This window comes from Perca flavescens, chromosome 19 (genome assembly GCF_004354835.1).
Source record: "Perca flavescens isolate YP-PL-M2 chromosome 19, PFLA_1.0, whole genome shotgun sequence".
NCBI classification, from domain to species: domain Eukaryota; kingdom Metazoa; phylum Chordata; class Actinopteri; order Perciformes; family Percidae; genus Perca; species Perca flavescens.
Window position 1 is genome coordinate 15,343,681 of NC_041349.1, and position 25,496 is coordinate 15,369,176.

At 39.8% G+C, this 25,496-nt stretch overlaps 1 protein-coding gene across 1 annotated transcript in view; it reads right to left on the reverse strand.

Annotated features, from left to right (window-relative positions):
- LOC114545520 (solute carrier family 12 member 3) overlaps positions 1-13,199 on the reverse strand; it is a 30,431-nt gene extending 17,232 nt beyond the window's left edge. The window contains exons 1-7 of the mRNA XM_028563845.1: positions 13,142-13,199; positions 12,414-12,509; positions 10,417-10,523; positions 9,202-9,312; positions 8,985-9,096; positions 8,734-8,864; positions 8,550-8,634 (exon numbers count right to left, since the gene is read on the reverse strand). Of these exons, the coding sequence (XP_028419646.1) occupies positions 8,550-8,634; positions 8,734-8,864; positions 8,985-9,096; positions 9,202-9,312; positions 10,417-10,523; positions 12,414-12,486 (619 nt within the window). The 5' untranslated portion in view covers positions 12,487-12,509; positions 13,142-13,199. The remainder of the gene's footprint in view (positions 1-8,549; positions 8,635-8,733; positions 8,865-8,984; positions 9,097-9,201; positions 9,313-10,416; positions 10,524-12,413; positions 12,510-13,141) is intronic.
- Between the last annotated feature and the right edge of the window lie 12,297 nt (positions 13,200-25,496).

The following is a 25,496-nucleotide window of genomic DNA, read 5'->3' on the forward strand; positions in this document are numbered from 1 at the left end:
GGGGCTGTCGGTCACTAAATGTTTTTTGTATGAGCACACCCCTCTCCTTTTCTCTTTCCCCCTCTCTCTCTCCGCGCACCGAGCTCCATCTGATCTTCTAAGAACGGTGAAGCCGTTATCAGAGTATTGATTGGTCAGTAGGCGATGCTTTTATACCGGTTGATCTCTGATCTCCAACTTAACCTGCTCCCGACCAGGTTAGGCGTACAGGATAAGTTACCACGGCGATTGAACCCGATAACAAGTGATCCACCTTTGTGATTGAAAGCATGTTTACCTTAGTAAAAGTGCCAAACAGCAGCTACATTACCTTGTTCTAGTTCTGCCTGCAGAGCCTGGTAAAAAAAAGTGTTAAGGTTTGGAAATTTGTGTTACTTGTGCTCATTTATTTTTTATGTATTATTATTTTATTGATTTTATTTTTTAAGTACTTGAATTTACCTGGATTATTTTAATTTAAGCTATTTTGTAATTAATTAAAATGTATTTAATTGATTGGATGAACTATAATTTGCCTAAATATGATTATTTTGTATTTTTGTCCATTTGATTGAATGCTTGTGTTAAAAAAATAAATCAGACGTTACTCAACAGTTACTCAGTACTTGAGTAGTTTTTTCACCAAGTACTTTTTTACTCTTACTCAAGTAATTATTTTGATGACTACTTTTTACTTTTACTTGAGTCATATTATTCTGAAGTAACAGTACTTTTACTTGAGTACAATTTTTGGCTACTCTACCAACCTCTGTTTGCACAGCAGTGCAGAACAATCAATACAACTCAAGCACAGGAGGGGCCCAGAACACCAAGTTCCTGTCCAAACATGAGGTTAGCAGGTGTGCACTGGCTCGACTTCTGGACAGCAGTCCGGTAGGACCACAGGACCAGGGGCAGGTGGCGATCCCAGTCCCGCTGATGATGGCTGGTGAAGATGACGAGCTGAGTGGCTAGAGTGCGGTTAAAGCATTCCACCAGCCCATCACTTTGGGGATAGAGTGTGGTCCTCATCTTGCTCACTCCTAGCCTCTGGCAGACCTCACCGAAGACATGGATCTCAAAGTTCTGCTCTTGATCACTATGGAGATCAGAAGGGACCCCAAAGCGGGGTTTGGTGACTACTCAACCAGTTTCTATGCTATTGTGGTGGCACTCTGATCTGGCACCGCATATGCCTCAGGCCACTTTGTGAAGTAGTCCATTGCCACGACGATGTAATGGTTGCCAGAGTCTGTGACAGGGACGAGCCCAAGGATGTCCACTCCCACTTGCTTGATAGGGGCCCCTACCAAGTACTCCTGCAGTGGGTAGGTCCCTTCTGGGCAGTGCATGTGGAACTCCACGTCTTGTCAACAGCAAGGCCAGTAGAATCACCTCTGAGGCGCTGGAGGGTCTTGGCATTTCTGTATTGCCCTACGCATGCTGAGCTGTGGATGTTTCAAAGGACTTGGGGACGGAGCACACAGGGCACCAGTAGCTGCAAGATGTTGTTCCACTATAGGGGAGCCTGCCACGTCCGGTACATCCGCCCATCACGTAGTTCAAAGTTGCCCTACTGAGAGTGGTAAGCCTTTACCTCAGGCCCCAGCGCAGACACCTCTGACCACTCAGGTCGACGTCCTGTCTCCAGTCAGCCCCCAGTCAGTCAGTGGAAGCCACATCTCCTCATCACTGGCAGTCCTGGCTGTCATCACTGTTGGCACATCTGGTCCCATGCCTCTTGCCGCAGGCAGTAGCGACACTCCAATGCTGCACAGAGACATTGGGAGAGCGTACTGGCGTTGCCCGATGCTGGATGTCAAAGTCGTACTCTTGCAGGGCCTCAAGCCAACCGGCCACTTGGTCCTTAGGGTGCTTGAGGTTCAGGAGCCAGGTAAGAGAATCATTGTCGGTGCAGATGACGAAGTTGCTGCCATGCAAATACGGCCGTAAGTGCTGTACTGCCTGGGCAACGACCAGCAGCTCACGTCGTGTGACGTAGTAGTTCTTTTCTGCCCTACTCAGGCACGATAAAGGGTTGCTGGGCATTGGAGTAGGCTAGAATGGGGGTTTTGGTGAGGGACATCCATGAGTCTATTGAAGGCTGCAGTCAGGCGGTTGAGTGGGCTGGCGAAGTCTCTGACAAAAAGTTTGTAGTATGATGCCCGACCCAGGAATATCTTTAGTTCACTGGCATTAACTGGGGTTGGCCAATTTCGGATTGGCAGCCACCTTCTCTGGGTCAGTGGCTACACCACAAGCGTTGCTCACATGGTCCACAGCCCGGCCTAACGGATGGCAGTGAAAAGCTCATGCTGATTGGACAATGCTCTGTCGAAGCTGTTGGCGTGCTCCAGCAAGTCATCGAGGTACACGACACAATGGCCATTTTTGAAATGGCCTACTACATACTACAGATGAATGCAGTATGCAGTAGCTATGCCATACTGAGTTAATCAGTATTATGCAGTGTGAAACAGTTAAATTGGTTTATTCTGCCAACACAGTCTCACTCCCTACTCGTCAAATGTATGACGCATGGTCAAGGACCCTAGCGTCAAGTTTCAACGAAATAGGGGTACCCTTGACGTTATTTTTCGACGAGGGGGGTCCGTCAGATAGACATTCATGTTATTCCCTCACCGTCGGATATCGACGAAAGAAAAAAACACGCCGCCCGCCCCTTAACTCGAAATCTGTGACAGTTATTGGTATTTTTAGCCCAATAACCGCTGTTTTAATCAACATTATTCACGAGATAGTATCATGGTTTATATGTATTTCATTTTATGTTATTATTTCGGTATATTTCGGCCAGGGAAGCTGGATTGCTTTTTTTGTTGATTTATATTTTTTAAACTATAATGCTACATCTATCAACATTTATTTAGATGTTATCATGGTATTCATTTCTTTACTTTAATAATATTATTTCGGTCTTGTTACCGGTGAAATATTACAGTATAGGCTAATACAGAACATTACGATATGATCCGAGCAGGAAGCATTCAAAGACGATAGGCCTATCCCCCAATGCAATGCAGCCATTCATTTCAAAGAATCGGGCAGCGATCAGCTGGTCTTTAACGCCAGGATCGCTTCAATATACATATATACAGTCAGTGATTGTGTCACCAGCAACAACACGTTGCTCAGTTTTATTCCAGTAAGTTATGAACCATAATAACGTTTAAACAAATCCGCGAAAAACTCCGGAAGTGACGTAGTACGGGACGCTCGGCGGATACGAAGATAAAAATATATAGGCCTAACATTCGTAATATTAATGTTTTTTTCTAATGTTGTATTTGAGGAGTTAAACAATAAAGATAGTTATAATATTAAAATACAGTTTCATGTATTTGTCTACGTTTAAACAAATCCGCGGAAGTGACGTGGAAATTCCACATCTGGTCTGTGAAAGAATGTTCCACGTTGTACGTGAGAATTTACACAATAAAATACAAATAATGACAAAATTGTGTTTTATATTTAGCACTTTTATTTGCCTTATATATACTATATAAAAAACCTACAGTTGAGTGTTTAGAAATACAGCCTAATGGCTTGTTTGACTAATTTGCATTTGTTTTGAATTGTACTGTTGTGAAAAACAATATACAAAGAGAAGCATTTTTATTTTATTTTCCATACATAGTTATTTAAAAACGCAATTTTCTAATTTTGCAGTTGATGAATATTAATAGCAAAGACTAAAGGGGAAAAACATAAGTATATTTATGTGTGGGACTTAGTTTGATTTAAAATCACACTGCATTATTAGTTGTTTTAAATAAATTACTTTTTTGAAATATCAATTTATGGTAGGCCTAACATATTCATTATTATATTCAGAAGATGATCCTCATATCAATCACCGTGGTTACAGCTTGTAGCCATCCTAACCTTTGTAGCCTTTACTGAGACTACCTTGTCAAAATTAAGAAGGGACTAGTTTTAAGAAGCATTTTCAGGAAATTAAAAGGATAAGCAGATTGTTACCGAGGTTTTTGTTCACTGAGTAATGTATATAGCTTTGTTTGGGTATGTATACATATACAACATTTGTATGGCATTTTTGGCACACTTCTACCTCAGCACTACTGCACAAAGACAAAACTCACACATCTCATTCAACCATTTCACAAGCTGAGAAAAGGGTCATGACATGGGTCAGAGCAGTGGTTCCCAACCTTTTTTCCTTGGTGCCCCCCCTACTCATGTCTAAGAAAAGCTGACCCCCCCACACACACACACACACCTTTGAAACTGAAGTTGAGGTAACTCTCGAGATAGAGCTGGGTCAGAGGATATCAGAGGTCATAAATGATGAACCAATCCATTGGCTCTGCTCCTATAGGCCCAATGGTGTTCATATGGACAACATGCACCTTTGGCTGGAAGGCCCGTGTTGAAAGTGTGTGTTATCATTTAGAGCAGACGCCCACGGTGAATCAGATGGTTTATGTTATACAAGGCTGCATTACAGAGAATTTTATTAGGACTCTCATTAAGGTTGTGTAGAGGAATAGAAACCAGTCTCTCCAGGCAAGCACACAGAATATGGTCTGCTCTATCTTTATTCTCCATGCCAAGTATGAGCTCTTATCCTCTGGCAGAAGATATGGGTAAACTTAACATTTCTAAACTATAAAAACGTTGATGATGATATAGGCCTAATTTGGACCTACCTCAATTAAAACTTTAAATAATGTTGCTTGAGATTGAGGGTGTGCAATAGCTTCATGATATGAAGCATGGTTGTGTTGCTCTTGTCACTGTTTGTGAAAGATGAGCAATAGATTGTTGCTGTGTGATGTGCTTCAGTCTAGCCTATATCACTTTGTTCATGTTGTTTTTTATTTTAAGTATGTCAGCTGTATGATAAAACAATATGTCAAGTGTTATTTGTGAAGCATTTGAACTCAAGGCAAATATACCTCTGGGGACAATAAAGTATCTCCTGCTAAGTGGTCTCCATGATGTGTAAAAATTAAAACGTTGTCGTAGGACTATAGCAAACACATCGTTGGAAAGGTCTCAACCTGGAGAGGAACATATGTCAGTCTGAAGAGGATACATTACTCCTGCTTTGAAATATTGACCTCTGAACCTTGAACCCAGCACATGTATGAAGGCTTGTCATTTAGCAACAGAAGGTTCTACACACATAAAACCAGCTGCTATAGAAAGCTCTGGACATTAGCTATCATGTAGATATGGTCACCAAATTACCTACTGTAAGCACTGTCAAATATGGTAATAAGCTATTTTCACCTATTTAACGATTCGATTTTTAAAATCTGATGACACCAGTGTGTTCTCCATCCCAAAAAACCCCAGGGTTTATCCAAAATTATACACTGCCAACTTCTACTTATGAGAAATATACCAATATATTTTAAAACTACAACTCCCATAAGAGACGCCACAGAAGCTGTTACAAAGCTTGAGCACTTGTAGTTTTTCCGGGGTGGGTGGGGGGACTCGTTCGGCTCCTCTTTCTGCTGTCTGCCATAAAATGGCTTGATTCCGTTTCAGATTGAGGCCGCCCGCCGGCCGGCCGAGAACACAATATATGAGACAAATACATGAAACTGTATTTTATTATTATAACTATCTTTATTGTTTAACTCCTCAAATACAACGTTAGAAAAAAACATCAATATTACGAATATTATATATTTTTATCTTCGTATCCGCTGAGCGGGACGTACTACGTCACTTCCGGAGTTTTTCGCGGATTCGTTTAAACGTTATTATGGTTCATAACTTACTGGAACATAACTGAGCAACGTGTTGTTGCTGGTGACACAATCACTGACTGTATATATGTATATTGAAGCGATCCTGGCGTTAAAGACCAGCTGATCGCTGCCCGATTCTTTAAAATGAATGGCCGCATTGCATTGGGGGATAGGCCTATCGGCTTTGAATGCTTCCTGCTCGGATCATATCGTAATGTTCTATATTACAGCATATACTGTAATATTTCACCGGTAATAAGACCGAAATAATATTATTAAAGTAAAGAAATGAATACAATGATAACATCTAAATAAATGTTGATAGATGTAGCATTATAGTTTAAAAAATATAAATCAACAAAAAAGCAATCCAGCTTCCCTGGCCGAAATATACCGAAATAATAACATAAAAAGAAATACATATAAACCATGATACTATCTCGTGAATATTGTTGATTAAAACAGCGGTTATTGGGCTAAAAATACCAATAACTGTCACAGATTTCGAGTTAAGGGGCGGGGGGCGTGTTTTTTTTCTTTCGTCGATATCCGACGGTGAGGGAATAACATGAATGTCTATCTGACGGACCCCCCTCGTCGAAAAATAACGTCAAGGGTACCCCTATTTCGTTGAAACTTGACGCCAGGGTCCTTGACCATGCGTCATACATTTGACGAGTAGGGAGTGAGACTGTGTTGATTCTGCAGTATGCTAGGTCAGGCTGCACCTTTGAACAAGCTCTTAAAGCACTGGACAAAACAATTTATTCACAACACTATTGCAAATGAAAAATATAACTTATTGAGCTTTGAATGTTTTTGTTTTCTTTACTTTATAAGATGCTAGTTTAGCTTCCCCACACCTTAAACTATTTATTCTAACAGCTCATGGTGACATAAGACAAACAAGATATTCAACGAGGGGAGACTGTTATATAAAGCATTGTTAATTTGCTCAAACTTTTTCAGTTAGGCTACATGAACAGTAAGTACATTTAAAACTAATGTTAAAAAAAGAGTAATGTTGTCATTAATAATGATAATATCCCATAATAAGATAATACCTCTCCAATAAATGAATACAAACTATATGCTTTGGTGTCCCCCTAAGTCTACGTATTTGCCACAGCATGTTACTTATGTTGCTACAACTGTTTACTTATCTACCATACAACTGCAACTTTATTTCTTAAAGTGCCCATATTATGAAAAAAACACTTTTTCTGGGATTTGGGGTGTTCTTTTGTGTCTCTGGTGCTTCCACAAACTTTGAAAAAAATCCATCCATGCTGTTTTGAGTGAAATACGGTTTCTGAATGTGTCCTGCCTTCAGTCTCCTAGTGAGCTGTTCAAAATCGGCTTGGACTGTGACGTCACAGTCTGAAATGAGCTTAGCATGCTAATGCTAACGCTAACGCTAGCATGCTGCGTCGTTCTCAATAGCAAAGCACTGCTACAACACACTCAAGTTCACCATAATCTACAAAAGAACTACTTACATGTGCGCCCTCATTTAGAAGTCTCCCAGCTAATCCTGCCTTGTAACTGACCAAAGTTGGAGAAACAGGCTTTATTTTACTGTCTCTATAGTTAGCTAGCTGACATGCTCTACATCTGAGCTACTGAGCATGTGCGAGTGCAATCAAAGATAGTACAGAAGAAGAAGAGGTCTCACTCTGTAGCTAAAACAGAGACCAGGTGAAAAGAGCATCTACAGCAGTGAGAGAGAGCTGTGCAGTACAACAAAAATATGGTGTTTTTTGAAAATTAAACCATGTAAACCTATTCTGTTACAACCTTAAAATACAATTATGAACCTGAAAATGAGCATAATAAGGGCGCTTTAAATAATTATTCATATGAAATAATCAAATACAACAAAACAATAATTATAAACTAAAAATATTATAATTTAAGTCTTTCAAAGGGAGACAGGTATCTCTCAGCCCTATCAGATGCTGCTCTCCCTCACCTCTGCCTGCTCTGTGGCCACTGTTTGTGTGAGTGGCAGCCTGCCAGCGAGCTTGTTAACCTTACGCCCACTATCTTTAGTGAAGCTTTTTAACTCAGAAAAGGCAGACAACCACAAGTTCCCCTCAATCTTATAATAGATATTGGCAGGGGCGTAGCACAAAAATCTGGGCCCTGTAGAAAGGCATTTTCTATGGGCCCCTCCCTGCATCCACAGCTATTCATTTTAGCATCTTTTTGGGCCCTCCTCACATGAGGGCCCTGGGTACTCCCCCCCCCCAGTCCTACGCCCCTGGATATTGGTGTTGTCTTATTTTAACAAAGATTGGGAAAATGAATAGGAACTAAACTGAGTTAGCCAATCTGCATTCGAGGCCGTCAATAAAAAGGAGCACACCTGAGGAGTTTACTCTCCAAACTATCTGATGGCTGAGCTGTGGCTGATTAATGTTCAAACTTGTATGTGGTTAGAGGTTGAGGACTGTAAGTGAGTTAGGGGTACCCTGTACATTTTACGTTCAGGGTTAACTTTGTCTAGATACACAGGTTTAGTGGTCGGCACCACGCCTGTAGGTTTTGTTAAGCACTTTTGTTAGGCACTAGGTTTTTTGATATGTGTTTTGCTTTAAGAGCTAAAGATTAGTTAGGCCTAGATTTGTTATATTAATTTAATTGGTTTAGCACCTCCAGCTTTTGTAAAAGTTTTGATTATATATTAAAAAAAAAAAAATACAAATTTTCACTTCCAAACTGACTCTGTCACTCATTTTAATTGTTGTGTTATCGTCCCCGGTAACATCGAAGGGGACGTATCACAATCCAAAATAAATGCATGTTTAATGATTAGCTTACCAGCAGTTATAGAAACGGCTAGATAGGAGAGTGTAGTCCAGAAAATGGCCCCTAGGGTGCCTTTGGGTATAGCAGTAGCAGGGTCCTGAAAAACAAAATCGTCAACATTACGTTACATTGCATTCATCTAGTCTTTATTAGTGGTTGTGATATAAGAAGTATCTCTCTGCCTTCTTCATCATACTTTGAGGTCGCCACAGATGTTGACTCCAGACAGGATGCCAGTGGCAGCGGGAAAGAAAATAGAAAACATCCGGAAAAAGCTTCCGTCAGGCCCCCTCCAATCTGGTGTCAGGTTTGATATGAAGATCTCACCTGATGACAGGCAACAACAAAAACCACTCTACTGAAAAACTATATAATGCACAGTATATTTTAAAACTGATGACATGCTGTAATAAAAGGCAGTGGTTTGTCCTGAGAAGTCAAACTCACTGTTGTATCCAAAGATGCCTTGGGCCTGTTTCCCTTTAGTGGGTGGGATGATTGTGCCCACAAAGTAGTTGGCAAACGAGACCAAGAGAACTATAAAGAACAAAATCTGGGTCTGAGAAACAGAGACAAATGAGAGAGAATAACATATGGGAATAACATACAATAAAAAGTAAAAGGTAGTGATCAAATAAAGTGAGAGGTATCAGGATGTGCTCACCTTGGACTCCCACTCCATTCCAGCCAATGAAATGAGCAGAAGAATAGTCACTGTGATCACGCCCACAATACGAACGTCATTCAAGTCATCGACAATGACAACATCAAACTCCTACAATAATATTACCAAAGTATTCACACACAAGGTACAAAGACATATAAAATGTATGTAAGTACATCTTAGGTAAACATCAGGCCATTTAACATGTTTTTGAATACCTTTAATAAATACTCATTCAACAGTCATTTCAGGTTTTGAAATTGTTCTTGACAGTTTACAAAAGAAAAAATTATACGTTTCTTAAACAAAGCACCTTTTAGAGAGCAGAATCACAAAGGGCTTCAAAAATAGTAAAATGAAGCAATAAAACAGTAAAATACAACAAAGGCCAGTTTAAATAGTCTCTTTAGCTGGTTTTTAATAGTGTCAGATTGTATATATTTTAACTATAGTAAGGGCATTTCACAGTGTTTGAACCACCACTTCAAAGAACAAGAACCTTAAATGATTCCTAAACTCGATAAGAGGTATGTTATGCCCAAGAGCTCAGCAGAGAGCTAAAATAGTTAAACAAAATGAATGTGCGTTATCAGGGATTCTTGCCTTAGATTATCTACAGTACAGGCCAAAAGTTTGGACACACCTTCTCATTCAATGCGTTTCCTTTATTTTCATGACTATTTACATTGTAGATTCTCACTGAAGGCATCAAAACTATGAATTAACACATATGGAATTATGTACTTAACAAAAAAGTGTGAAATAACTGAAAACGTCTTATATTTTAGATTCTTCAAAGTAGCCAACATTTGCTTTTTTTATTAATAAGGGAACAAATTCCACTAATTTACCCTGACAAAGCACACCTGTGAAGTGAAAATCATTTCAGGTGACTATCTCATGAAGCTCATTGAGAGAACACCAAGGGTTTGCAGAGTTATCAAAAAAAGCAAAGGGTGGCTACTTTGAAGAATCTAAAATATAAGAAATGTTTTCAGTTATTTCACACATTTTTGTTAATACATAATTCCATATGTGTTCATTTATAGTTTTGATGCCTTCAGTGAGAATCTACAATGTAAATAGTCATGAAAATAAAGGAAACGCATTGAATGAGAAGGTGTGTCCAAACTATTGGCCTGTATTGTATATTCCCAAGGGGTTTTAAAACAAACAATTATACATCTATTTTTTGAGTTGAAGTGTATTATGTACCCGCATTAGATCCCGGACCACCTCTGAAAAGCCAACGGTGTTGAGCGCACAGGCCAGAGCGTTGGCGAAGGAAAAGAGCATCCCAATTGGGGCACCAATTTCAGGACCTAGAGAGCGGGAGATCATGAAATACGTCCCACCTGAAAATCATGTATAACAGAGACAAGGTTGTTATCATGGAAGACCATAGATCTGTAGTTTTAATAGCCGCAAATTAAGCACTAAGCAATGAATTTACATATTTGTCACAGTGCAAAAGGGCATTTTTATCTTAGATGTGGTGATGCATAATTTGTTTGCATGATTTGATTGGCAAGTTTTAAGTTTGTTTACTTTGCATCATTTTTTGGCATGTTTTAAGTTAGTTTGCTTTGTTTTTAATATGTTATCATGTAATGCTTTTTACAATATCAGTTTTCCTACAACCCCTGAACTGCACACCCACCACTCACGGCAGCAAATCAACACTAATCAACACAATGAGGACCAGGTGTGAAGGACCTACAGTATTTAAGAGCAGGTGTGGAGCTGAGCCCAGGGAGTGGCGACAGAGGGCATTTTTCAATACCAAGAATGTAAAGTATGGACTTGTGTTCTTGGGGAGAATGTTCTTGCTAGTTGTATTTGGAAGAACAAACTTGCAAGTTAATAAACACACAGAATGCTGTTGACAGTTTGAAACGATGCATTCTTTCTGTTATGCTCTTATTGCGCAACAGCCCCAACACGGAGGCCGGCTGCAGTGCTCCAAAATAACAGACAGACATAAAAAATACAACCACTAAATAAACTATTTAAACAAGACAAAAAAACTCATACCAGCATTGCAATATTAAAAATAAAACTATTTTCAAGTCTCTCGAAGAGAGACAAGTATCTCTCTTCCTGAGGGCAGGTACGCTGGTATAGCTGTCTTCTTTAATTTTTGTATGTACTCTTGTGTCTGTCTTAATTGCATTGTATGTTTTTATATGGGCCTTGAGTCTAACAATAAAATGTATCATCATCATCATCATAATCATTATATGTGAAACATCTGCTGACTTTGAAACTTCCAACTCTTTCAAGATGTTCCAACCAGTTGTCCCATTTCTGTTGAAATGTTTGTTGTATTGGATCATACCACCCATACTGCATACAGCTCATGTCTGACGTCGCTGACCAACTGGAGCTCCAATAGCTCCGTTGTACAACAGATGAGGATGCGCGCAGCCATAGTTCCAGCAGCAAACATCCAACGATGTCCTCAGTGACGCAGTTTTGTGACTTAAATGTAATGACCCCGTTGACATTCAAAATAATGCCACCACGGCTGCATCCTTGATTTGTTTTAGACGGTTGTGACGAATGCCAAAAATCTCCATTGTTTCCAATAACATCATTTCTTAACATTTTCTAAAAACAAAATGCAGCCTCTTTGTTCCTATTGTACTACTTTTCACTCAAGAATAAACAAAAACACAACACGTAATACGCATCTACCGCACGGTCAAAAAACTGTTTACTTCTCCATACAATGCAACACCTGGGTGCAGTTACCTCTTGATTATCATACCATGTCTAATTTACAGCGGATGACTGCCCTATGTGGCGGTAGGTTGAAACCAAACAAACAAAAACATAAACCAAAAATGGCTCTTACACAAGCCAAAGTGCTAAAGGTTGGAATATATGTTAAATAAGCAGTGGTGGAAGAAGTATTCCGATCCTTTACTTAAGTAAAAGCACTAATACCACACTGTAGAAAATACTGTATTAAAAGTACAAGTCCTGAATCAACACAAACTGAAAGTTACAAATAGCCGCTTTATTTACTTTATTGTAAATTATGTTAACTGAATCAACCAACCCAGGGCTTTCCCTGACTAAAGTGGGTAAATTTTGAGTATTCTTTATTGTAAATGAAGCTGAATTGACAAACTCAGGGCCTTCCCCATTTAGCACTCAATTCAAGTACATGACTTTTCACCCATTTTGAGACACAGGAAGTGACTGACCTGAGATCACTCTCCCGTTGGTGGCGATGGCAGAGATGGAGAGGCCAGTTATCGTGGTCACCATAACAGACATCAGGATAATAACGCAGGTCAACACTGATAAGAAAAATTAAAAGTATTCATGATACTACAGACATAGTAGACATAGACTATACCTGGGTATTGATGTTTTGGTTTCAAGGCCTGTCTCTCCATCTTTGCCTATTTTTTACTCCTGGAGGGGATGCACTGTACATGCATTATTTTCTCAATAATACATGCCTTTGGATATTGTATAACGTTGAGCACGAGTTATCAAAAACAGCATTTATATCAAGCTTTCAGGGGCCTCTATTGTACCATATGTTGGTGGTAGGATGTTTTGTGAGAAGGAAAACAAGAACAGTAGGTAGTGTACATGCACAAGTTTGTGAATCACATATAGTCAGAGACAAAAACAGAGAAAACAAGGTTTAAAGACATATCAAAAATCTTTTTGAAGTTTTTGATCAGTGTAGAGCACAACATCTGCATCTGCACATACCATTCTCATGCAACATAATGTAAATGTAATGATGTAAAGGTAAGAGGGCAAGAGTGATGCAATGAGTGTTACAGCCAGAAAACAGAGGATGGAGAGGGACTAATGTGTTATGTGGAGCAGGGGATAGTGGACCCAAATGCAGAGAGAGGCAGGCAGGCAGAAGAAGGTTGAAGTGGGATTTATTGAGTTAAACACAAAAACAAACCAAGGGAGTCCTGTGAGCTGCAGCAGGCAAAAACCGATTCTAGAAAAATCCAAAGGAATCCAAAAAACCAAGGAGGTACAAAAAACAGGAAGAAACGGGAAGCACGGAAACTGACGAGAGCTGACACTGGGAGACACAAACACACACAAACTAACAGGGCAAGGACACAAAACAATCTGACAAGAGACAAAGGGAACACAGAGGTTAAATACATGAGGTAATGAGCAAGTGAGGGACAGGTGATACAGCAGGTGAAACACATCAGGGCGGGGCAGGACCAGGGACAGACTGGGGCTACAAAACAGCTCTAGACTTTCTCCCAAATAGGCCCATCATCTGGCCATTCACCCCTAGCCTTGCGCGATAGACACTAGCCAGGAAGTCCTGATATTATGCCATAATACTGTAGCCTATCAGACAAGGTATTCACAGCAAGTTACATCTCAAAACCAATGATAATAACTGGGGTTGTGTTTATTAGCCATTTGCGTTTGGTACCATCTTTACAACTAAACACTCTCTGTAGACAGGTGTTTAGGCTTTTGCTGAGGGTGGTAAGCAAAAAATTGTTCCAGGCTGTGATTATCTGACTTGGGCCGTGTGAAATATTGTGATGTAGAGCATTCTGGGACATCCTGGCACTTCCCTGCACTCTCCCTGTCATCTGTGCTGCAACTATCTTCAACCTGAATAAACAAATGCTTTGTGTTAAACAATTAGCACTGAATAATCTATTTAATATTTTGTCAATGTCATATTACACTTGATTAATATTAAGGCTGTGGAATGATGAAAATGACTAGGCCCTATCAATTTTGTCTGTGAAACAACCACCGGGGGCCTGTTGCACAAAACCAGGGTAAGGGATTAAGCCGGGATATTCAGGTTATCCTGCATGAATTTAGCTTTGACTTGGTTGCATAAAAGCAGGTTGAATTAAACCCAGCCAAGTAACCATGGAGATTTATTCTTTGCAGCTAGCCTGGTCCAGAGCAGGCTAACAGGCAGGCTAAGATTAATCCTGGAGTCTTATGTGTTAAATCAGCTGTTGCTCTGATCCGAAATAAACGTGTTTAACATTTAAGTTATTCCGTTGTCTTCTGAATGTGTTCTGCTTTATTTTTATTAACATGCATTACTTGTCACTATTGCTGTCACGAGTTTGATTTAAATCCTACTATTGCAGTTGTTTAGATGGTAAGAAATGGTTGCATGGGGCACATTTCCCCGTGAAATTGCCCCTGTGTCCCGAGGAACAAGCATTCCCTCTGCTCACTTTTAAAGCAAAATAGGCTAAATAATAAAACGTTTTATTTATATAATGCTTTACAGGCTACTCAAATACACTTTAGTGTAAAACCAGCACATTTTAAAAACAGATAAAGCAATAAAACCAACACATAAGACAAGCATATTAAAGCAATTAAAACAGAATGTACAACTTTGTAAAAGAGTGACTAAGTAGATTTTTTTTAAATCCATACGTATTCAGTCGGGTCACTATTGTCTGTCGGGCTTTTTCTCTCTGTCTACAACAGCCGTATTTCCTTTTTGCATATTATATGTTTTACGTAATTTTCCATTAGAAGCTGCTGCTCAGCGGGTGAAATATATGCTGCACACGTCTTTTCCATTTCTGCATCAGTAAATCTGTGATCAATACCATGGTCTATTTAAGAAAGCCGTCAACGTGCACTTATCCCAGCTATCTACACTTGGCTTCACCTACTTATCCTGGCAAACGTGCAACCGATTAATCCGCGATGAGTGGATCACACTAAGTCAAGCTGTGCTTTTTCAGTTATCCTGGATTTCTTTATTCTACTTTTGTGCAACAAGCACCAGGTCTTTGCCAGTTCCACAATAGTAAACACAAATATGAAAGACAAGGAAAAACTGCACTCTGATGGAAGACAGACAGAAAGTGAAAGCTAGGATTTTTTTGGTTAAACTTTTGGTTACATTTGGTGAATTATTTAGCCCCCTTCCCTATTTGTTAGCACATTTAGGGTGGTACCAATGCATGCCTGATGTTTTCCCGTTTAATTCAATACCATAGTCTTCATCCTAGCAGCAAACGTAAGCTCATTACAACCTCTTCTATAATACCAGGGGCCTGTTGCACAAAAGTAGAATAAAGAAATCCAGGATAACTGAAAAAGCGCAGCTTGACTTAGTGTGATCCGCTCATCGCGGCTTAATCGGTTGCACATTTGCCGAGCCAGGATAAGTAGGTGAAGCTATGTCAAGCCAGGCTTTCTTAAATAGACCACAGTATCGATTACAGATTTACTGATGCAGAAATGGAGAAGACGTGTGCAGCATATGTTTCACTCGCTGAGCAGCAACTAATTATGGAAAGTTATGAGGAGGTGAAGCATATAATATGCAGAAAAGGCTGTTGTTATCAAACGGAGAGAAAAAGCTCGACAGACAATAGCAGACCAACTGAATGCGTATGGATTTAAAAAAATCCAATTATTAGTCACTCCACATTTTTACAAAGTTGTACATTCTTTTTTAATTGCTTTAATATGCTTGTTTTATGTGTTGGTTTTATTGCTGTATCTGTTTTTATGTGCTATATGTGCTGGTTTTACTGTAAAGTGTCTTTTAGCCAACCATATAAAGCACTAGCCTATATAAATGAAATGTATTCTTATTTAGCCTACTTTGCCATAAAAGTGAGCAGAGGGAATTAATGTTCCTCGGGAAATTTACCCTAAGGACTAGGCTTAATTTCAAACCCTTATTCATAATACGAGAATTTGTTTTACAACCATATGCAAAAATCTCTATGAGCTATGTTTAATTCTAAATATCTTTCTACAATTAATGTTCAAACAAACATGACTGGACAAAAACTAGAAAAAGATATACCGGTAAGTGACTTCAATACACACTGTAGCCTAAGCATATATGTAAAACAATGTAGCCTATTATTATTCATGTTTTTTTCTCACTCCCAAACTTGAAGATGACAAGTGACAGCACCACAATAAAATGATTAAGAAGCTTTGAACACATTCTCACTCCCATCTCGTAAAATACAAACGTTTGGTCAGGTGCCATTGTCGTCGTTATTGACGCTAAAAGTCTCCACCGCTGCATGGTGTGGGAGGATCCCCCTGCCCCCCCTGCCTCCCCCCACCTCTCCACGTTGCACGGGGCAAATTTCACGGGGACAGCAGCGGAGGAAAAGCCCATTTCCTCCGCGTCGTCCCACTTTTTCTCCGGGTGGCAGTGCAACCATTTCTTACCATCTAAACAACTGCAATAGTAGGATTTAAATCAAACTCATGACAGCAATAGTGACAAGTAATGCATGTTAATAAAAATAAAGCAGAACACATTCAGAAGACAACGGAATAACTTAAATGTTAAACACGTTTATTTCGGATCAGAGCGACAGCTGATTTAACACACAAGACTCCAGGATTAATCTTAGCCTGCCTGTTAGCCTGCTCTGGACTAGGCTAGCTGCAAAGAATAAATCGCCATGGTTACTTGGCTGGGTTTAATTCAACCTGCTTTTGTGCAACCAAATCAAAGCTAAATTCATCCAGGATAACCTGAATATCCCGGCTGAATCCCTTATCCTGGTTTTGTGCAACAGGCCCCCGGTGAAATTGCAGTCAATTAGGTAGGGATAAAGGCAGCCTATTATAATGTGTCCTGCTCCTGGCACTTACCAGTACCGCTTGCTGATGTGAAATTAACTCTGCTGTCTGTCCCTCATGACCAGGCTGTGGATTGGTGATAGCCAGACTAGTAGGCCGACTTTTCTTCCTCAGTTTCTTTTACACGTAGCATATAAGTGATCGTATTAGGGCCCCAGCTATTGGCTGTTAATATCGCTTTATTATACTTTTTTTGTGCAGACGGCCGACGGTTGGACGGCCGTTCTGGACTTTTTGCGAACGCATAAATTGTCAGTCCGTCCCTGGGCAGGACTATCAGACAAGGCGGTAAAACACAGGAAGTAAAACTAGACAAGACAAGACAGGAAACTGAAATATAACACAGAAAGGTGCACAATCACAATTAGACAAAACAGGACCAAAATACCACAAAATACAAAGCGAAGTACCGGAAGCATAACACTAATGTATGGTATGGAAGGGTGAATAAACTCACCAATGCCTGCCTGAGAAGTGATCAACGTTAGGCGGAGAAACAGGATGACTCCCCAAATATTCAGCATGCAACGCATCTGTGACAAAAGTTCAATAAAAATAGCTCAGTAAGATATTTGTAAGATTGCTTCATATAAATTGTCAACAGAATTGAAATAATTAGTGTATGAAGTCTGTATGTACACTCAAATACACAGATGTTTTGCTCACCATGACTCCAATAATCCAGCCAAATCTAACAGGAGCTTTCACCTCTGGAGCTTTTGACTCTTCAGTTCCACTGCTAACTCCTGAGTCTGTGGTGGGAATCTCTACTCCTGCCTCCTTGTCCTGAGTACAAAGATAACTATTTTAAATAGCTTAAAGGTGTTCTAAGTGATGTCACGTGCTTTTTAGTCTACAACATTTTTGTCACATACAGCAAATCTCCTCACTATCCGCTAGCTGCCTGTCCCCTGAACACACTGTAAAACGTGGTCTCTGTAGACAGCCCAGGCTCCACAAACGGCAACAAAAACAAGCTGTGCCAACCTGCACCACGAAACATAACAAACAGTCTTCCAGCATTCCAGCCAATAACCGCCAAGAAGGATTTGGGGGTGGGGGTTGGGGGGTTAGTGCGTGGAAGCACAGAAGGGAGGGGGAGGGGACGGGATGAGGAGGAGGAGGAGGAGGGAGGAGCGAGCTAGCCTCGTTTTGTTTGAAAATACTTTGAACGTCAATAAGCGTCACATCGCTTGGAGCACCTTTAATGATACTGATGGTGGGATTGAGATGATTATTCACAAGTTAGATAATGCAAGGTGCTGTGAGACTTAGTTCCCAGAGGGGGAAAACTTACCTGAAATGCCCTGCGGAGAGCCTCAAGAGATGGTCGGCTCCCCGTCTGCTGGTGCAGAGTGCGGGTGTAATGCCCCAGTTGTGGTACCTGGTCTAATGTGCTGTAGATGGAAGATCTCCGCAGCTCCACCCTCGAGCCGCAGCGCTCTGATGCACTGTTAATTAGGAGTTCCAAGGAAAGGTGTTATTTTAAACAAACAGAAATAAGAGGAAATATTGCAATAAATACTGAAGGTTATTAGTAATTGTCATGAGCAGGGTCTGGCTAGTCCACACAAACCCTTAAACTATCACCAATATGGAACAAAGGTTACACCAGTTGACTTGTAAGGTAAAAGTGGACACAAGAAGTTAACAACACAAACCTTGACTCAACATCCGAGACGACAATGGTTGGAGGAATCCCGTGTGAAGAGTACCTGGGAGGTCCTTCGTCATTGGTTGAGAATTGGACATTGGGGACGCCTGGGTCCAGCCCACCCCGTTTGGATTTTAACTGCCCCATTGACACGTCTTACTTTCTCCTGTGCAGTATGGGAAAAAGGGCTGACAAGATGATAAAGAATTTATGAAAAAGCTTGTTTTTACAGAAATTATTGACATGTGTCCGAAAAGATGCCACATTTGTCCTCTAACAGTGACCACATGTGCATCTAACTGTTACCAAGTCATGCAGCCCCACTTGTGTGTACACTTCAAGCTGCGCTGTATAATGGTTGGTAGTTTTTCTGGGGGTTTGCCACTACGAGCAGCTCCTTTCACACTACACATAACTGCAGTCATTTGACCAATTGGTAAAAGACAACTCTACTGATTGAGCTTTGCACTTCTACAACATTGTCTGACTCACGATGGACAGTTAAAAATATCAAAACCAATAAAGCAGCAGCAGAGATATCATCTTTTTTTTATTCCACGCATTCTTCTTCTTTGTTCAAACCTGGCAGCCACATTACCACTTACTTAACCACTGACTAAGATATGGGTGTGTTATGCCAGTAGTGGCTAATGTGGCCTCAAGCTGCTAGCCCCAAGCAGACATGAGGAGCAGACTACAGGTCTAGGTCTGGCTAACTCAGTTCTTTCTAACTACACAACCCCCAGAATTCTTTTCATACTTGTTATCTTCAGCCCCAGTTGATGCTGACTCAAGTCACACAATTTGTCAGACTTTGCATTGCTACCTCTGGAGCTCAAAAGGCTTTATAGAATAATTTTCCAATACGGAGTAGCACTCCCCATAAGACCTTTAAACAGACTTTGATGTGTGAATTGAGTTCCCCTTTTATAAACAATTGTTATACAATAGTTGGGTACTGTTCACATTTTTTCCAGTACCTGAAGTTCAGTTTTGGTACCCAACGGTACATTTTTCTGTACTTTCCCTCTGTAATAACAACATTTTATTAATAATTTTATAATTACACTGCACTGTAACGTTTATTCTTGTATTTGCATATTATTTTATTTTAGACTGTTTTTATTTTCTTTCACTTTTTTATTGCTTTTCAAAGGTGCAGCAAGTGACAAAAATTGTTGATATTTGAACTCAACTGCCAGACAAATATAACCCCCCCCCCCAGCATTGCCGTGACTCTCTGTGACTTATACAAACTGCCGAGGCGCACCTCTGCATGTGAGTGTGTCAGCTCTCAGGTACCGAAATTTGGCACTGTTTGATTTAACGTGATGTAATTCGATCGGTAACCAATAAAGTATAAATTTGGTACCCAACCCTAATTATCAGTGCAGCTTTAAGTACATTGTAAATACTGTTTAAGGGAACTTATTTGACTAATACTGATTCAATAAATAAATAAGTCTTGAATGCAGGGCAGTGTGTGGGAGTCTTCTTTTCTAGATACTTAGCTTATCTATGAAGCACCTTCATGAATGTGCAAGTCATATTCATCACCGTTAATCCATGTCCAAACATGAAACAGTTGAAAAAGAGATATAAGGAAAATATTTCTCACAGGGTACAGGAATAAAGGTGTTGGATTATCATTACTGGTTTATTGTTAAGTTTTTAGATTATTTATTCATTCTTTGGTTCCCTTTTTCATTATATTTATTTACTTATATTTTTTGAATTTCTGAATGAATTCATATTTTGATATTAAAATATATCATTAGTTTATCATTTGTGAGCAAATAAATGAATGTGCAAGCAATTACAATATATATTTGATATTTTCTAAGATACTTGGTATCTAAAGTAAGTTAAATATTTGGATGAGTAAAAGAAAATGACTGAGGAAGCTTGTTAATTAATTAACAACGATGACGGACGAATGGAGAAGGTGTGGGAATAAATATGTGTATACTTTTTCCCACTCTTTTTCAGGCATGTCAAAAAATAGTATCAAGTGTTTGTCATATCATTATTTTCTGCATGATCTTTTCTGTTTTTTTTTACATGTTTGAAATTAATTTCAAACAATCAATCAATCAACGAATTAACCAAAATACTTTGTTACAAAGGGTTGCATGTGTAACCCTTAACAGTGTCCCCACCGATCAGCACATTCAGCTAACATTGTATAAAAAATGTGCAATATAAATAAATCAACCTGACTATACTATTTAGTAAATACAATAAAAAAAACAAGGCTTAAGTATACTCACACAGGTTCTTTTTATTCCAGATGAATAAACTGTTGTCGATGGATGAATATGTTCCCTCTTTCGTTTTACACTGGGACCCTTTGTATTTATACCTTCACTAAGGTAGCGGACATTCATGCCCCATTTATCTCAGCTTCCTCCCCATCACAGACACAAACATTATTGTGCACTAAAAGGAATGTAAGATAATTTCATCAATGATAATTATGCTTCTTTCTGATGTGATTTTAGTTTATGCCATAAATTCTGATATTTCAAATAAAGCATATGACTCATTTTATGATGAAATAAAGACTCTTTTGGTGTTAAACTAATTGGTTCACACACTCATCTTTATTAATATCATTTTCACATATGAGAATAAAGATTACATGTAAATGAAAATGCAGAACATTTTAACACCGTGCCAATTGACAATATTTTTTCCAAGGTAACCTCTTATATTTTATGTTATCCATGAAAATTAATTATCTGTGAAAATAAATGAGGGGAAGCAGGTTTCCGGCGATCACACAGCAACGTTTGGAGTAAACAGAAGAGCCAGTGGGTGGTTTCATCTGAACAGATTTCAAAGAGTAAAGGGTATGTACTATGTGCTGTAGTACAACCCTGTCTTTGATTTTATTGGAAGCGCTTTGCAAAAATGTCCCATTAATTATAGTTTAGCACAAAACCTTTGCCAAGAAAAAAACAGCAAGACAAAGCATTAACACCATGACATTTTTATAATGTCTTAGGATGTTTATTCATCCTTTATTCTGGGATTTCTGTTGAAAATATGTTATTTCCACTTATTCTGGCACTCAAAAAAATATTTTTTTTGAAAAGAAATGTTTTACCTTGTAAAGGAATACAATCTAGTCATAGATCATTAAGCGATACAAACATGTCTGTGTCAGGAGGAAAGGAAAAGTCCACTGAAGAGAAAGATTTAAGCCCTGATGATGAACTTTCAACAGAAATCTAGAGGCCCAGAAGAAACAGTCTCTTGTGAACGAAAGCTTACAGAAAAAGGCAAACAAATGTGTGAAGAGGAAGCTAAAAGGCAGATAAAAGCATTTTTGAGATCTTATGAATCTTGGAAGCAGATAGCACGAGAAGCTAGAACTAGGCTTAAGAAATTCAGTTTGAAGGAGGATCTCAACAAAATAAACCAACACATTTAGAGTGGATACGACCGTGTAAATCAAAATTATGAGCCACTTCAACGCAATTCTCTTAGCACACCAGATATTGTGGAGATATTGGATGCTTGTAACATGCTGACAACAGAAATATGTGACCTTGTAAGTAAAAGAGTAAAGAGTGCGAATGATTTTAAGTTGTGATGAATATAAATCTGTCTTTGGTGGGACAAACACTGAAAGTGTTATTTCAGAAGAATCTATAAAATTTGATAACCTGTCAATCACAAGCTTTAAGGCTTCTAGTAGGCAAGCAGATACTGAAGCAGATCTTGCAGCTAAATTAGAACAGGCAAAGTCTATAGAAGAGATACAGGTTCAACAGACCAAACTTATTAAGCTGGAAAGTGAATGGAAACTCCATGAGTCACAAATGTTGATAGAAATTAAGCAAAAACAAGCAGAAGTGGAGCTGAAGTTAGAGGCGGAGAAAACAAAGCTATGAATGTTGCAAGCAAGTATGTATGTGAAAGTGGCTGCAACTCGAGTCGAGTCAGAAACTACAATAAACTGGAAGGTGATGTGGAGAACTTAGTGGGAGAACCTAATAGAGCCTCTGTTGTCAGAACCACTCTGGCTATGTATTCAAACAGACAACTAGATACAGGAGTCTCCCTGTTCCAATCGCAGCCATCATCTCTGAGTGTAACAGCCAAGCTAAAGCAATTGCAAGCTCATTAAGTCTAAATTGTCTGCCTGTTCCTGAACCAACCATGTTTGCTGGGGATCCTTTGAAATTTGTTGACTTCTGGATGTCATTCACAACTCTAATTGGCAGGAAACCTATGCCTGCTAGCGAAAAAAAAATGCTCTACTTGAAAAGCTACCTCACGGGAGCTCTGAGGATGCATATGAAGGTGCTTGGGCAGTTTTAAAGGACAGGTGTGGAAATCCATTTATCATGCAAAAAGCACTTTGAGATAAGCTGATGGAATGGTCTAAGATTGGTCCTGATTTTGCTGCCTTTTTAAAGAGCTGTGTGGAAGCTATGCCCCGCGTCAAAGAGTTGGCCATTTTAAATGATTGTGAGGAAAATCATAAGTTCTTGAAAAAATTACCGGACTGGATTGTACGCAATTGGAGCCGAATTGTAGTAGAGCAGCTTGATGCATCTGGAGAATATCCAACCTTTGAACACTTTACTAAGTGAGTGCTGAAGGAAGCCTGCATAGCCTGTCATCATATCACATTTTCCTTCTTCTTGAGCTGCAGCTCAGTAGATGAAAAGTTCCCCAAGAGGGCAAAGGCCCTCAGTACAAGTGCCCAAACAAAATATCATGCATTTAATTGTGTTGTCCTTCAGGTCCCCGGGACCCGTTCAGTTTATTTGACGTCTTTGCATTGGCCTGGCGTTGAGCTTCAGTTCCCCCGGTGACCCTTGCGTACTATGTGATGTCATTTCACATGAACTGGCACGGGGGGGGGGTCCCTGTGCTGCGATCAAACGCCTTTGGACAGGCTAATACAAAATGTAAATAAACTAACCAAGTCCCCATGACACAAAGGACAATACAAGGGTTAAGTCAGAAAGTTTGTCTCCTTTCAAGCCAAAGCTGCCATGCCCTGTCTGTAAGGATGAGCTGCACGGCATTGCTAAGTGCCCAATCTTTGCTGCCAAGTCTATGGGAGATAAAAAGGCATTTATACATCAAAATTATTTATGCTTTGGATGTTTGCGTAAAAGGACATATAACTTAAGATTGCAAAACATGGCGTGTCTGTGGAGTGTGTAGCCAACGCCATCCAACCTGTTTGCACAAAGAGAGAGAGAGAGAAGAGATCTGGTGAAACAGCAAAGAGAAGCTCCACTTCTGGTTCCACAGAAGGACAAGCAAATCAGGAAGTCTGCAAAGTTTTGTCTCATGTAGTAACTCAGAATGCTTCTACTACCTCAAGTATTGTTCCAGTTTTCGTCACATCTGTGAAAGAACATCAGAAGGGAATTCTTACATATGCTCTTCTTGACACACAGAGTGATTAATCTTTCGTCTTGGAAGACCTAGTCAGAGAGCTGGATGTAGTTTCTGAACCATTACAATTGAAGCTTAGCACACTGACTAATATATACTATATATTATATGTTATAGCCAGTCAAAGTGTGTGTGGTTTGCAAGTTCGAAACTTTCATTCTGAAAACTGCACACAGTTAGGGCAAGCATACACACGTGACTTTATTCCTGTTGATAAGTCATGCATACCAACCAGGACCACAGCGTCGCAATGGCCTCACCTTAAACAGCTTGCAGATAAGTTGTCATCTCTTCAAGACTGTGAAGTGGGGCTATTGATTGGCTATGATTGTCCTTCAGCTTTAGCTCCCCTTGAGGTCATCACTGGTGGTGAGAATGAACCATTCGCAGAAACGACCGAGCTGAGATGGAGTATCATAGGAGCAGCTAATCCCCACTTGGATAGGCAGGGAAGTCAAAGTTTCGTACACAGAGTTGCAGTGAGAGAGATGCCAGTTCCATCAGCCGCAGATGTCTTAAGGGTTCTGGAGTCTGACCTCAGCGAGAGGAATTCTGAGGGAAAATGCATCTCACAAGATGATGTGCGCTTCATACAGATTCTCCCCCTCATTACCTAACAATGAGAAGTTGGCCATCATTCTTTGTCACACCTGACAATCACAGTTATCTATAGTGGGAGCATGGGGACCTGGATCGTGAGACTAAGGAATATCAGATGGCAGTCCATCTCTTTGGCACCGCCTCCTCTCCAGGGTGTGCTTACTTTGGCCTGAATTACCTGGTACAGCAATACAAAGCATCCCTCTGCAGCGTCATTTGTCAAAAATAGTTTCTACGTCGATGATGGGCTAGTGAGTGTTCCCACAGTTAAAGGTGCTGTAGGTAAGCTTGTGAAGATCCAGGACTTTGCCAACAAATTTGAACATCGACAACCTCTCAGTCCCTCCCCCCTTTCTGCTAAAGACCAAACCGCCTCCTAAGCCCCTCCCCCACAAGAGAGAGCTGTGCATATAGAGCACGTGCACATTAGCTCTGGAGCACCGTGCATGAGTATAATAGCCACAGCAACCAGAGAATAAACAGCCAAGCATGGAACACACCGATATAAGAACTAGCCAGATGTAACAGTGAGACTGTATAAAATATGTTTTATATTACCCTTGCTTGGTAATACTTTAGGTGAAATTATTTAGCAATAGTCAACTTTAGGATAAAACCAAGGTTGGGATGTTTCTGAAAGTACTGTTTATTTAGGTGATGTTTGCTATCAGTAACAGTTAGCATTCATTGTGGTGTTTTATTCAACATTATCCATTTGTTATGTGGTATATGACCTGTTACCTGTTTTGAGAGTGAGGCACAGGCCTCAGACGAACTCCAGATGACCTCGGGACGGAGGACATAGCTCGGGTAACGTGTTTACGAGCGCAAAGGATTGAATACGAACGTGTAAGTAGTAGCCACCACATTTGTAATGTTTTTTTCAATACAAAGTATTCACAATTGCACATAATATAATAGTTGTTTCAGCAGTGGATGTTTGGACCTTTATAGATACATATGTGTCTGACACGGGACCCCAGCCTCGTCTTTGATG